Source organism: Mesoplodon densirostris, chromosome 11, assembly GCF_025265405.1.
Source record: "Mesoplodon densirostris isolate mMesDen1 chromosome 11, mMesDen1 primary haplotype, whole genome shotgun sequence".
NCBI lineage: Eukaryota > Metazoa > Chordata > Mammalia > Artiodactyla > Ziphiidae > Mesoplodon > Mesoplodon densirostris.
In genome coordinates, this window is record NC_082671.1 from 66,105,785 (window position 1) to 66,121,041 (window position 15,257).

The 15,257-nt window shown below is 55.0% G+C and overlaps 1 protein-coding gene across 2 annotated transcripts in view; it reads left to right on the forward strand.

Annotated features, from left to right (window-relative positions):
• The first annotated feature begins 3,809 nt into the window (after positions 1 to 3,809).
• SCUBE1 (signal peptide, CUB domain and EGF like domain containing 1) overlaps positions 3,810 to 15,257 on the forward strand; it is a 129,685-nt gene continuing 118,237 nt past the window's right edge. For both annotated transcript variants that reach the window (XM_060112475.1, XM_060112476.1), the window contains exons 1-2: positions 3,810 to 3,897; positions 7,521 to 7,652. In XM_060112475.1, the coding sequence (XP_059968458.1) occupies positions 3,810 to 3,897; positions 7,521 to 7,652 (220 nt within the window). The remainder of the gene's footprint in view (positions 3,898 to 7,520; positions 7,653 to 15,257) is intronic.

A 15,257-nucleotide genomic window follows, 5' to 3' on the forward strand; every position in this document is an offset into this window, starting at 1 on the left:
TCAGGAAGGTCATTTCAGAGGAGTCTGGAACGTGAGCTGGAGGTGTCCAGGACTCCTGGGGACTGAGACCCTCATTTGACAAGTAGGGGCTTGAGCCAAGGAACCTGACCTGTGGGGCCCATGGTCACCCAGCGATCACACACAAAAAAACTAGCCTTGGAGGTCTTTGTGAGCAAACACGAAGCGGTATTATTATGAAGGTTCATTTTTAATAGGAGAGGATGACAAAAGCATCTAAAGTCATCAAGATGAAGCCTTCACATCCCTGTAATGACATTTCATGCCTGCAGAGAACTATATTTTCTCAAAGAACTTTCTGTTTTTAAAGAACAACTGTCTTTAATCAAGAGAATTCTTCCTGAGGAAATAAAAAAAAGTAAGGTCTTCTTATGCTGAAGACTGGGGTCAGCAGGCTGGAGTCGGGGTGGCAGAGGCTGTGTGCCTGGAAGGAACAGAAGCGCTCCTCTCCCCTCTCCTGCTCCTCAGACCTCTGCGAGGTGTCAGCAGGGGGACCCAAAGGGCCCCGGAGGACAGTGGTCCTGCTGGCCAACTCAGAGGCACAGAGAATGGAGGTGCCCAGGAGAGAGTGGGCAGCTGGATTCATTCCCCAAGGTCGCATCAAATAGCCAAAGAATCTTTATGCACTCCCTGGAATAATATGAATTCTCAGTTAAGTGATATCTGTCTTGCTTCTTTGTCCATTCATTCATTTATTCAACAATCATTTCTTAGGTCCCAGCTGGGAGCTGTGACTCCAGACATAGATCAGCTGTGAGCCCCACTTTTGGGAACCCCCAGTCTGGGAAGAAACGATGTGAAACCCAGGGTGAGCTGGACTCTGATGGGGAAGCCCCAGGGTCTGTCGGAGCCCAGAGGGGACCCTACACCCTGCCTGGGGGCAGGGGTGGGCAGAAGAGGAGGGGTGAGCCTCGTGAAGAAGGGAAGTGAGGGCGATCCTGGCAGAGGGAGGCACGTGGGCAAAGGCTTGGAGGTGTGAAAGCAAGATGTCTGTGAGACCATCTTTGCCAGTGGTTTGTCAAGGAGAGGACCACTGGGGAGGGCAAAGGGTGTCCCACAAAATGTTCATGGGTTCTTTGGAAGGTGATGGGGAGCCATGGAATGTTCCCTCCCAGAGTGACTGTCTGATTCATGCCTGGGCCTCCACTTGCCTAGCTCAGTTTCCAGAGGCTGCGAGACACCCCTGGCTGGAGTCCAGACAAACGGGATCTCACCCCACCAGCCCATTCTGGCTGCACAGACACCACAGTCTCTGTGAGCAGCTGTCTTCCATGCCACCATCACCCACGTGCAGCACTTAACAGTTTGCGAGCTGCTTTGAGGACATCCACTCCTAGGCCCCCACCTTCTCTCCCTCAGACCTTGCACGTGGTTTTGTCCATCTCGGAAATCTCCTACTCATACTTGGTGCCCAATTCTAGGGTCATGTGCCCTGGGAGCCCTCCCTGACCACCCCTGGGGCAGAAGTGACCACCTCTTTCTCTGCCACCTCCTTCAGTGCATACCTGGGGGGCTTCTGAGTGTGTGTCTCCAGCCCTCTCCTCATCCGCTCCCTGACTCCTCAGCCCAGACCATGATCTCCTCCTGGAAGGAACCACTTTTTCTCTGCATGCCCTGAAGGGGCAGGCTAGGGACTGGACTTGGTGTGAGTGAGTGAGAACTGCCTCCGGGATCTGGGGGGTCACAGTCTAACAGGCCACCACCCTGCTTCCATTTCCTCCTTGATCTGGGGGGACAGAGCCTGGAAGAAGAATCCCCTGCTACCGTCAAGCTTGGGAGGCACCTGGCCAGGGGTGAGGGGCCCCCTGACGAACAAGCACATTAAAGGGCATTATTTCTAGTTGGTTAGAGCCCCTGAAAGGACCTGCCCTCCTGCCCCAACTCACCTTTCTTGTCCTGTTACCTAACGAGCAAGAGCTTTCTCCCCCAGAAACCCGAAGCCACACCACTGGGAGGAGGGCAAAATAAAGCCTGATAACAGGGTCTCCCAAATTAAGCCACCAGCCGGAGCAACCACATGGAAGGAAATGTCTGGTGTGATGGGGGGTAAGGCTGGCCCTCTCTGCATGTGGGGGACCCCTTGCCTCAACCAGCAGGCCAGTGCCACAAGCTGTTTGTGATATGAAGTCAGATTGGGAGCAAGGTGGCTGGACAAATTCAACTTTCCAGGGCTGCGGAGACTGCCTACAGAAGGTTGTGTGAGTGTGTGTGTGTTCACGTGTCTGTGTGTGAGAGGCTGCGTGTTTGAAGTGTGTGAATGTGTGTGAGGGTATGTGTCTGTGAGGATGTATATGAGTGTGTGTATGAGTGAGAACATGTATGCCTGAGGGTGTGTGTGGGAGGGTGTATGTGAGTGTGTGTGTGTGTGTGTGTGTGTTGGGGGGTAGGATGGGAGCTGGTGGGGAGAGGAAAGTTGGGTGTGGACTGGTGCAAGCAGAGTGGACAAAAAGAGGAAAGTCTTGTCTTTCAGGCAGGCTTGGAGAGCAGGAGAAGAAAAAAGGAGCTCTTATTAGTGGTTGTCAAGGAGATGGGCCTTGGGGTTTGCTGAACTTTCTTCCCTTAAAGCATTCTGCCTGGGGCTGAGAAGGGCCATTTATTTCCAGCCTCACCTCCCAGGCAGGGGTCTCAGGTCTGAGTCCCAAAGGAGTCAGGTGTAGACTCCAGGCCAGGCCAGAGCAATTCTTGGGTGGAATGACCTGATGCTTGCTCTGCCTGCCCCCAGCCCACTATCCCGCGGGCTCTGGCACTCGGAGGCCCTAGGCCTTGCATTCTGGGGCTGGGGGCGGTGGTGGGCATCAAACTTTGCTGGGTAAGCGGTCAGCCCCAAGATGGGCTGCGCTGGCCAGGACTGACCACAAAGCAGACACGGAGTTTTCCTGGCGCCCCTCCAGACGTGGATCCTGCGGCAGTCCTATGACAAGCACATTTGTAGGCCATTGTCCTTTGGGGAGTGGTAAATAGTTCATTTGTGGGTTTTTTGTTTGTTTTTTTTAACATCTTTATTGGAATATAATTGCTTTACAATGTTTTGAACGTAAATTTTTAAAACGATCTTCAGGACTTTTTCCTGTCTGGCTTCTTCGCCGCTGCATTGCCAGAGACTGGCACACAGTAGGTGCTCAATAAACATTACCGAATGGACAAACAGGCAATTCTGCTTTGAGCGGTTTGCGTTTCTTTCACTACAAATGGATGCCGCTGGGCCTTTCTCGACCTCCGAGGGAGGGTTGGCAGGCCCCCTCCTCTCCCGTGTGCGTGTGTGTGTGTGTGTGTGTGCGCGCGCGCGCGCGCGCGCTTCTGGGTTGATGGGTACTGCCCCCAAAGGAGCTGCCACCCTCGACGACAGGGGCTGGGGGGCGCGGGTGGGGGGGGGCGGTGATCCAGGGACAGAGGGAGGGAGAAGCCTCAGAGGCAGCTCCAGCCTGGCCTAGACCGCGTACCCCACGGCCGAGCGATCCGGCCCCTACCCCCCACCTGCCGCCCGCCCCGAGGGGAGGGGGCGCCCCCAGACGCCCGGCCCGACCCCCCGCCCCGCCCCTCCCCTCCCCTCCCTTCCCCTCCCCCCGCTGGCTGGAGGCCGGCCCCCATTGGCCGGCCGCTCACGGAGCCCCGCCCCCGGTAGCAGCGGGCCAATGAGCGCGCGGCTGTCAGCTCGTCACCCGCGCCGGCTCGGAGACTGGGAGCCCAAGCGTTGGCCGCGGAACCAGCAGCTGCGAGCGCTCGCCGAGCGGCCGGTCGGTGGGGTCCTCGCGCCCCGCACGCCCGCACGCACGGCCCGGCCCGCAGTGAGCATGGGCGCGGCGGCCGTGCGCTGGCACTTGTGTGTGCTGCTCGCCCTGGGCGCGCGCGGGCGGCTGGCGGGGGGCAGCGGGCTCCCAGGTAAGCCCTGAGCCGGTGGGTGGCGGGCGCTCGGCGGCGGCGGCAGGGTCCCGGGCGGGCCCCCAGCCCCGCGCCGTCGGGAGGGCCACAGCCCGCGCGGCCCCGCGCCCCGCCCTGCCTTTTTTGCAAAGTAACTTCTGCGGCCGGCGCGGGGCGCCCCCTCCCCGCAGCCCTGGCGGAGCGAAGCTCCCAGAGCCTGGCGGGGCCGCAGCATGGGGCGGGGTGGGCTGAAGCCCCGTGGGTGGGGGGAGTGTGAGGGCGGGAGGAAGAAAGAAAGCACGACGGCCCGCCGAGGGCCCCCCGCCGTCCCCCGCTCCCCGCCTGAAGGCGGGAGGGAGTGGGGACCCCGGAGCCAGACGGGCGCTCCCCCAGGGGAGACGGGAGCGCGGGCGGCAGGAGGCGGCAGGAGGCCCAGAGGGGAGACCCGGAGGAGGTGAGCAAAGGGAAAAGGACGGACGCAGAGAGAAAGAGAAGGGGGGAGGTTGTAGATGGAGAGACAGACAGACAGAAAAGGAGGCACACAAAAGGACACAGGAAAAAAACCCCAGAGAAAGACAGACTGGAAGAGTGGAGACCAGAAAGACCAAAGAGGGAAAGGAGGGAACCGAAGGGAGTAAGGAGGCAAACGAGCAGCAGGAAGGCAAACGCTCAAAAGAGGGAGGTGTGAGGGCAGGACTAAGGGATGGGAAGGAAGAGAGAGAAGGAGAGGTGCAAGCGGAGAGGCACCAGAGAAAGAGGGGGGAGAACTGGGGGAGGGAGGAGGGAGCGAGACAGAGGGAAAGAGAGGAGGATGGGGATGGCTGGAAAGCCATGGACAGATGGACAGACAGGAGGGGGAGGGCTGAGGGAAGACACAGAAGAAAGAAAATGAATGGGAACCAGAGGGAGGGGAGCCCAGACATCGGACACGGTGAGGGGGTCCAGGAGTGAGAGGCAGGAGGTACCGGAGAAGGGAACCAGCATGGAGCATCAGGCATCGGGCATGGTTGGGGCGGGCAGCAGAGGCGAGGTGGGAGTTCCCCATGGATTTCGCAGGGACCCTGCTCCCCACCCCTTCCCCTCCTGCTCTCTCGAGTGTCTGGAAGGGGCTGTCCCGCAAAGCTGAAGACACATTCTCTCCTCCCACATCTGACCCTGTCCCATGGAGGAGCTTCCTTCCTTTCCCTCCTTGGAGGGAGGGGAGAGACCCTGCTGCGCTCTCCCTGGCTTCTCTGAGCCCCTCTGGCTGCTGCGTGGGGCTCCCTGAGGTCTGTGTTTGGTGGCAGGAAGTCTATTCCTGGGAGTTACACCCTGAGTGAGGATGCCGGGCCATTTAAACTATTCCACAATTGGAGCCGAGCTGTCTTTCCTCTGGCCCCAAGGGAAACTGGTCCCTACTGCCACACCCCCATGTGTCTGTGGGTGTCTCTCCTGGGCTTTGAGGTCCCTCAGCCCTGTTTGATTGTTCCTGTATGCGCCTGTCTCCCTCTCTCTTGGTCTCTCCGCTGTGTCTGTCTGCACTCCCCAGCCCCAGCCCCACCCCATGGAAGCCTTGTGCTATGAAACCACTAATGTCAAACAAGCATGTGTGATGGGAGGACTGGGCTGGGTTGTCCAGGCCAGGACTGTGGCCAGGGAACCTGCAAGGACCCATGGCCTGTGTTTCCTCTCCCTCTGTCCTCTAACTCGCGTGTCCTCTCCCCAGCACCCAGCGAAAGACATGTTTAAAAGGTGTGTTGGGAGGCGCCCCCACTGCCTCTTGGCTGACATCCATCCATTTCCATCCCACGAAGACACGTACCTACGTGTGAGATTGGGGGCACAAGGGGCACAAGAGCCCCAGGCAGTTTACCTCCCTCATCACCGTGCACTGACCCTTGGGAAGTGGGAAGACCTGTATCTGTGATCCATTGCCCCTGCTGGTCCTGTCTCAGAAGCGGCCCCAGTCCTCTCCCCCTAGAAGGGTGCACATTGACCCTCTCTGGTCTCTGGCTTCCTGCCCTTGAGGCTGTGCTACCCCTCCCGGGGGTCCCTCTGTGGTCACTTCTCCAGAGGGGGATGTTCTGCTGGCCTGATGTTCCTGCTGGCCCCTGGCCATCTGATGGCTGGCTCTGGTCTCCTACACAGGCTGCCTCCTGGCCCCCGTTCCACCTTCCTCTGGGCAGCTGTAGAGGATGGGCTGCTCACCTGAGCAGATACAACCACCCTGAGAAGGGATGCCACCTTGTGTGTGTGTGTGTGTGAGCATGCAGGGAGGTGATTCTGTTGTGTTTCTTTTTGATGCCTCTCTTCCTTTAGGGGCAGACTGGGGCCTTGGGGACTAGGGCACGGGAGGAAGAGTCCTGGGCGGGGGACAGTGGTTCTCTCACAGAGGCCCCCCATGCAGATTTAGAGCCCAGATGCTGTTCAGGGGAGTAATTCAGAGTGGACGATCTTGAGGGCCAGACAGGCTAGGGTGTGGCCAGAGGCATGATGAGAGGAGGGCATTCCAGTACTTCCGCAGGCTTGCCCCTGGGTGACTGCCCTCGGGGCGGCTTCTGAGAGTTTCTTGTGCTCCCCTCTGGGTCCTTCTGTCTGTCTGTCATCCATCTGTATCCTGTTCATAGCTGGCTGGAAGCAGCACGGCATGTAGAAAAGCTCTGGACCTGCTTCCCTGAGTCAGAGCCCAGGCTCCGCTCCTAATGAGCTACCGACCTTCCACAGACTTCTCTGGGCCTCAGTTTCCTCATTTATAACCCGAGGAATGAACCTAGATTACAGCTATGGTTTTCTGGCTATGCTGTTCTGTGCTCTGAGGGTCCTCTCCCTGTATGAGCTGGGGGGCGGGGGGGAGGTGTATACACAGCTACACAGAATCTATTCTACTTTATTTGCCCAACAGCTGTTCCGACTGAAGATGTATATGGGTGTATGGGTGTGTTGGGGGCAGGAGGTGGGGAGTGCCAGGAACCCTCACAACCTAACTTTAACTTGAATTTGGAAGTTGGCGTTTGAGAACCAGGACTGAACCTAGATTTCCGAGCTGGGGAGGATGGGGAGATCGGAACCATCCATGAGGCCGGTTAGCCCCATCGAGGGTATGGGTCTGTGGAGGCCAGGTGAAGAATCCTTTATTTCTACAGCCTAGGGGCTGGGTGGGGCCCATGTTCAGATCTCCTTCGTGGGCCTGCTGGCTTAGCCTCTGCTCAGTGTGCCATGCTAGCCTCTGTTTCCCCATCTGTAACCCAAAGGGGATGGATTTAAATTCCTCCGAGGATGCTTCTGGCTCTAAATTCTAGAATAAGGAGAGTGGAGGAGGGGTGGAGAGATGCTTGTGAGGAGAGCAAGACATACAGAGAGGCTTTTCCTCGCTCTGTTCCTAAGCCTCCGTTTTCTCATCTTTTTAGTGGGAAGAATAGCTCTACTTACTGGAATTGTTGTGAAAATAAATAAGACCCGGCATTTTGGTAACATTGTGCCTGGCACAGAGTAGCCACCCCATAGATGCTACCAGTCACTGCCTGTCACACCAGGTGGTCATATGATGGCTGTGACTGTTAATTACCCCGTTGATCAACGGAAGGGCGAGAGACAGAAGGAACCCCCTGCCCCACGCTAGCTGCCCACTTCAGGCCACACCTCACTCGTGGTTCCCCCTCCAACAGGGGCCGTCGACGTGGACGAATGCTCGGAGGGCACAGACGACTGCCACATCGATGCCATCTGCCAGAACACGCCTAAGTCCTACAAATGCCTCTGCAAGCCAGGCTACAAGGGGGAAGGCAGGCAGTGTGAAGGTGAGCCCAGCCCAGCCCTCCAGCCAGACCCGTGGGCGCCACAGTCATTGCAGGCGGCCTCTGTCAGCCTTGGGAGGGAGGCTGCGGGCTTCCTGGGAACCTGTGTTGCTTCCTCCTTGGAGGAGGTATTTGAGTCATGGGGGTGCTTAGCTCTCCCTGGGTTTGAAACTTCGGGTTGTTTTTTTTTTTTTAAAGAAATTGAAATGGAGCACTGAATGATATATTTGTCCATCTGTCTCTGACTGGATGTGGGGGGGTGGGTAAAGGCCTGGGGTGACCCCACCAAGGTCCCTAGTTTCAAATCTGAAGCTACCCATGTACCCTCTGTAGCTTCCCCAAGGGAGCTGTGCCGTAGCAATCACAGCGTCTGTGGGGCTGGCTCAGGTCTTCTGTCTTGAGGATGAGAGCTTGGGCAGAGACTGGTGGCTGTGTGATGTCTGTCTGTCTGTCCAGCCTTCCCTCCCTGCACCTGGGGTGCTGGTTTGACCATGTGGCCTTTGAAACCTCCTCCCTAGCAGGCTGAAGGTTGGAGGGAAGAGCAGCCTCAGCTGTCTTTGGAGCCAGGACTTTCCAAGCCAGACAGAACCTTTGGGAACATTTGTCCAGGAGGGTCTGTGTGGTCATTCTGCCTCTGAGGGTCTGGGGCAGGGCCCAGCATCAGGGGGCTGGAGACGGCTCTCTACATGACTGCTGTGCACCCCTGGGTGAGAATCAGGATCCAAATCTTCCCTGTCTGCCCCCGCTTCACAGATGAGGAACACTGAGGCTCAGATTGGAGAAGCCTCTTCTGCAAGGTGCCCATGTTTCACAGTGGCATGACCAGTACTCGAACCCAGGTCTCTTAATTCCCACCCGAGGCTCTCTCGCATCTCCTTATCTTCTCTCTGAGCCCTGCCAGCTTCCTTTTTCAAAGTGTGAGATTCGTGTTAGGAAAGTGGCACCTGAGAACAAGGTGGGTGCCTCTTCCTTCTGTATAAAGCTTTACAGGAGCTGGGTTTTGTAGGAGACGCGGCTCTGCCTTCTTGGGATGCTGACATTGTTTATCCGTCTCATTTGTTGGGCATCTACTTAAGGCTGAGTGCTGGACAGATGACACTGTCCTGGATCGTGCCTGGTTTGGCCACATCCCTGGCCTTGCTTAGGGCCCAGAAGCCGGAGGGGGGAGCTGGCGCCTACCCACGGACCTCTGGAAAGAGGCCAGGCTGGAGGCAGATAGAGCAGGCTGGCTGCTGGCAGGGCCTGGACGTTAGCTTGGTGGTTCCAACTGACACATGTGAGGCTCTGTGCAACTGTTTTCTGACCTTCTGCTCTGCCCTCTGACCAGGGAGGGCCCAGGGTGACCCCCATCTCTTCCGGTTTAAGCCACTGACCCAGCCTGTTCCTCCTCCAGCCCAGCTCCTTAGGTCACCTCCTGCTGTCCCCTGCCCAGGATGCCCATGCTTTGTGTCCTACCTGTTGCCCAGAAGTCCTGCAGAGTCCAGCTCCAGCTTTCCAGTCTGCTTGAGCCCAGGTTGGGGGTCACACTGGCTCCAGGGGCCTGATGTCCTCAGTGTGAGGATAAAAGAGAATGAGGCTTGTGAATGTGTTTCAGGAACTGCCAGGAGCCCTGTCTCTCCAGCCTGGCTCTGGCCTCTGCCCTCACTTCCTGAAACGCAGAAGGCCCTATGCCCTGGCCACACATATATGTACCAGGCCAGTCCGTGTTTCTGAGACCCAGCTCAGGTTTTCTCCCTTCTGGAAGCTCCTTTCCCTCCCTTTATGTCCTGGTTAATTCCTAATGAATCTTCAGGGCATCCTGAAGATTGAATGACACACTGTGTAGCATACCAGGGCCCTGCCAGCCTCAGGGCCTGGCCCACAGTAGGTACTCAGTATACAGTACGTGCTCAACATACAGGGGAAGGTACCACTACCTGCACTGTCATCATCATCATCACCTGTTCTCACCACCTCTCACAGTGGTTTTAGGCTCAAATGACATCATGTATGGCGAAGACCTTTGAAAATCGCCCACTGCTGTATACCTCAGAGGTGATAGTTATGGTGCAACCTGGTCCCTCCCCTAAAGGAGCTTCAAGTCTAGTCGGGGTGCATGAGCTGAAATTATGTATCAGTGGAAATTCTTAAGGAACAGGTGAGGATTGTATGGGCGGTAAATCGGCAGCTGTTGAGCTGCCGTGTGAACAGCCTGGAGAGCAACCGCCAGGAACCGAAGCAGGGGCCGTTTGGCCACTTGCTCCTGAAGCGCTCTGTGAATGAGCGCTGCTGTGGGTTCTGGGGACCTGAGTGGACACTGTCCCACCTGCACTGAGGTTTTCTCATCCTGGGGGACCCCCCTACAGCCATCGGTCAGAACTGGTGGAGCCTGCTGGAGTCCTCACCCGTGGGCCTTCGGACCCCCACTGGCTTCCCCAGGAGGACCTTGCAGAGATTTCTGGAGGCTATGGAATCTGGAGGGGCTTGCAGGCCCGGGCAGTAGTTGCCTAAAGGGCCTGGGGATCATCCAGGTGTTCACTTCCTGGCTCACAGGTGGAGAAATGGAGGCGTGAGAAGGCAGGGGTCTTGTCTGAGTTGGGACTAGAGCCCAGGTTGGGTGGGCCCGTTTCTCCGCGCTGCCATTTCTGCACACAATTATTGCTATCTGGGGCTCTCTGTTCTGAGAAGAGGGAATGAACGGTCAGTATTCAGTTGAACACATAGCGGTTAAAGCATGGCCTTTGGAGCCAGACTGCTTGGGTTTAAATCCTGCCTGTGTAGCCTGGACAAGTTCCTAGACCTTCTTTTGTTTATTTGTGAAAGAGAGATAATAATGGTCCTACCTCCTAAAGATGGTGTGAGCATTAAGTGAATTAATGTATATAAAGCATGTGGACAGAGCCTGACACAGAGGACACGCCGAATAAGCATTAGCTGCTGTTACTGGGATAATGATGGTGGTGACGGTAGTACTAATGGTGATGCTAACAGTGATGATGCTGATGATAGAGATATTGATGATGAAGATGAAGTTGTTGATGATATCGATGATCATAATGTTGTCCAGTATATGAAAGGGGTGAAGCCTTGTCTTCCCAACAACTCCCAGCCGGGAGATGGGGTGTTCTGATTCATTGACTATTCGGAGAAACCGTATGCATATATCCATATCCCCACAGAGACATACAGATGTGTGCCATTCACAGATGACCATTTACCAAGAATGTGCAATAAAAGATACGAGTGACAGAAGGCTTTCCTTTGTTCTACTAACCCTACTCCAGGATGGGCAAATAGTGTGCTGCCACCTTCTCCCCTAGCAGACATCAATAATCCATCACCGGACCCTCCAGACAGCCATTTCTACTTTAGATGAAACCTGCTTTCCCTCCCTGGGCCCCTTTATCTGCAGGTCCTGAGCTGGTGTGGGTTTTGCAGAGCCTGGGGCTGGAGTCTGGGAGGAAATGAGCTGCCTTGTCCTAGAGATCTGATAGACTTTGCTGTTTACTGTGGTAAACACAGAGGACAGATTCTCAGCAAAGCAGGTCCAGAGAATATGGCTTCCACAGCCTCCCTAGCTCTCCCCAGGATGAAATCAGCCTATGGCCCCGCCATGTGGGACTGAGTGAGCCTTTCGTACCCTTCACTGTGTTGCCTTGAAACTCCTGCTGCTTGAGGAAGACCCTTTAGCAAACCTGGCACCTGAAGCAGCCGGAACCCCCTTCCAGGGACGATTTCTCACACGCCTTCAAGGCCATCTTGCCACGTGGCCAGTTCACGTGTGATGATGATGGGACTTCCACGTGTGCAGCCACTGTGTGTCCAGGGAGCAGCCTGGGGCCACATGTGGTCAGCTTAACGCTGGCAGGGGGCTTGCTGTAGCCAGAGTGAGGTGCCTCAGACATTGGGAAAGACCCTGAGCAAAGCTGAGGATAAATCAGTGTTTTCTTGATGATCTGAAGTTCATGGACAGGATCTGAAGTTGCTCGAGGTAAACTCATGGATGTGCAGAGCTGGAGTGAACTCTACCGGGCCTCCAGGGCAGCCCCCAGGTTTTACAGATGACCACCCCATTTGTTGTCCTCCCCAGGCCCATACAGCCTTCGTTTAGCCCACATCACACTACGTTGATGTTTCCCATGTCTCCTGGAATGTGGGCTTCTCCAAGGCAGGGTCTGTCACCTGTTCAGCTCTGACCCCTAGAACCCAGCACCAGGCCTGGCATAGGGCTTAGAAGGCCTCTGTTGGGTGAAAGGGTGGATGGATGAGTCCCAGCAGTCACCTCCTCCAAGAAGCCTTCCCTGATGCCCCAAACAGGTCAGCTGTCACCTGTGAGCATCCTTCCTTCAGAGCTCCTGTCACACTGGGTTGTGATGACCTATGTGACTTCACTCAGGGTTGGGCCCAGAGCTGGTGTTGGTGGGCAGTGAATGACCCTTATCAATCTCTGGGATATCAGGAAAGGCCTCCCAGAGCCTCCCAAACTTTGTGGGGCTTTTTGTTTTGTTTTTAATTAATTAATTATATTTTTGGCGGTGTTGGGTCTTAGTTGCTGCGCACGGGCTTTCTCTAGTTGCAGCGACCCGGGGCTACTCTTCGTTGTGATGAGAGGGCTTCTCTCTGTGGTGGCTTCTCTTGTCGCGGAGCACGGGCTCTAGGTGCGCGGGCTTCAGTAGTTGTGGCACGAGGGCTCTGTAGTTGTGGCTCACGGGCTCTAGAGCACAGGCTTAGTAGTTGTGGCGCACAGGCTTAGTTGCTCCGCGGCATGTGGGATCTTCCCGGACCAGGGCTCGAACCTGTGTCCCCTTCATTGGCAGGCGGATTCTTAACCACTTAGCCATCAGGTAAGTCCGAGCCTCCCAAGCTTTGAAGGTTTTATAGTTGAGGAAGCTGAGGCCTGAGAGGGGAAGGGATTAGTCCAAGGATATCTGGTGGGGACCCGTGGCAGAATTAGGTTGAGGAAATTGGGCCCAGGGAGGTCAGTCTCTAACCACTTCACCCAGCTGAGAGACAGCAGGGCCTGGATTCCAACCCAGGTCAGCGGTGGGGTCCCAGCAGTGTTCCAGGCCCCCATAAGCCTGTTTGAATGCAGTAGGAGGAGTTCCTTAGCTATGGAGTGTTAGAGGAGGCTGGGGAGACCCTTTCACACCTCCCCTCACTGCCATCAGCTCCTGTGAGCCAGGCCCTATGAGCCCTGATAGCTGGGAGATACCCGCTCAGCTAACCACTTTGAACTGCTGTCATTCTCTCTCCTTTCCTCTCTAACCACACCCCAGCATCACTGTCTTTATCTAGCTCCTCAAACTTGCCAGCTCCTTCCTACCCCAGGGCCTTTGCACATTCTATTTCCCCATCCCTCTTCATTTAGCTAAGCTGCTATATTCCCCCTCACCAGGCGCCTTGTGCATGGGCCTTTAGGGGGCCGCCAGGGCCAGCCCTGCACTGGCCTCCTGGTCTGAATTAGTTGGTCCTGTGTGTACTCTTTCTGCCGAGGGGGCAGACCGGGGACAAGGAAGGGGCATTTCATCCCCTTTAAATGCTTCAACTCATTTAACCTTAATTGCTTTGTTTTCATAGACATTCGCTAAGGAAAAGGACCAAATTATAGCCTGAATTGGGTCTTACTAATCTTAATTAAAAGCTCTCATTTATAATCAGGACCAGGCCCCAAACGTGGAGAAAACCACCCTCATATGGCTTGTTTAAATAACTGAGACCCTCTTGATAATCACTGTTTAGTCTGAACCAGCAGTGCACATCACCCCTTCTATGTGTACTTAATTTTTTAGACCATTTATTCAAGTGGTTTATTCCACTTGCATGTTCCAGCTCGGACCTTTTCCAAAATGTTATAATTAAAACTCTGGAGGGAAATAACTTTTTGTTTTGGCCACTGTATATCAAATATATTACTATTTTCCCTTTTTTGTGAAAAGGAAAAACACGACAACCTTATGGGCATCAGAGATCACAAAATTAGTATGTATGTAATGAATGTAAATAGTCACTTCCTGAATTTTATATCCCCAGGGTCTACTTGTCAGTCACTGAAGTTAGGTAGATTACAGGGCATGCTATTAAGTGTTTTAACAAAACTCCTAATAACACATACAGTGATCCATTTAGTTTAACATCAGAAAAAATATCTTAAGACCAATTGGCCTTCTGAGGGAATAACGTCTATGAGCTTATTCAGTCATTTTCATCATCATTATTACACACTGTATTGAGACCCCAGATAAAATTCTGCTTTCTGGGAGGCCATGAAAGGGCAGTAGGAGGTGGGCTGGGAGCGGGGAGGAGGGGAAATTCTTCTTCAAGTCTTAAAACGTGCAATTATGCATGCTAATGTGTGCCCTGCTGAAGATGAAAGCGCTCGAGTCCAGCAGACCAGCGGGCAGGAAGAAATTGGATGTGACTTAAAATTCCAGGCTGCTGTCAGCTAGCAATTAGGCAGCGCTGCTTACAGCTGGTCCCAGATCTGCTGCAGAGTTTAGGCTTCTTGGAGTCCATGTCCATTTCTGGAAGGAGAACTTGAAAGCTCGAATCGTTGGCGTTTAAGCATTGGAGGTGTTTGGCTCCCTCAGGCTCAGTTTGCCCGTGCGTAAAATGTGTCCACTGGACTAGATACAGTTTAGTGTCAAGAATGTTCACTGAGTACCTACTCTGTGCCAAACTTGGTGCTGCGGCCAAGGCGTTTTCCTGACCTCCCTGGTTAGGGGAGAGACAGATTGGGAAAGACGTGATCATAACAGCGCATGGATAGTACAGCAATGGAAATACAGACCAGACTCAGTGGGGGTGAGGACGAGAGAGAGGGCGCATATCTCTGCCTGGGGAGGGGGGAGTTTGAGAGGGCTCCCTGGAGAGGTGTCATCTGGGCTAAGTTAGGAAAGCAGAGCAGGTCTCTGGCGTTCCTTCCAGCTCTGATGCTCCACAGGATTGTCTGTAGCAAGGATGCAGAGGCCTGTTTTTGTCCTTGCCAACTCAGTAAGTCCAGCAAGTGACTTAACCTTCCTGAGACCTGGTTCCTTACCCATCAAACGGGAGCAATGGCACCTGCCTCACAGAATGTGCGTTGGAGTGGGGTTGGGGGAGGGAAAGCCACCTCACCATATGTGAGAGTGCGTTGAAGACAGCACCAGGGCCTGCACGTCGAGCTTTCTTTTTTCTCTAAATCCCCATTTCTCCTAGGGTTAGAGGGACTCTGCCCCCACCCCCTCCCCTCGTCTCCAAGCTCCCCAGGCAGCAGGCCTCTCTCGGCCCCTTCCTCCAGGCCCTCTAGCTTCCTCTTGGCCGCTTCTTATTACAGTGGCTGGATTTGTTTTTCCATTGGAGGAATGCTAACCAGAAAAAACCATTATTTCTAAGAAAATAAACCACGGGCCTGTTGGCCTTTGAATGCTACTGAAGTGGATGGCAGCCTTCCCCAAAGGCCTTGAGACAAAGAGGACCAGAGGGCTTGTGTGTGCAGGCAAGGTCAGGGGGTCTTGGAGGGTACTTGGAGGGGGTCCTCCAGATGCGCCAGGGCTGCAGCCCCTGGGAGGAGAGAGTGTAAAACCCCATCTGGCCAGCTTGGACTTCTGGCCTGTTAATTACGGCTGCTGCTGTGGCTCAGCCCCGCTCCCT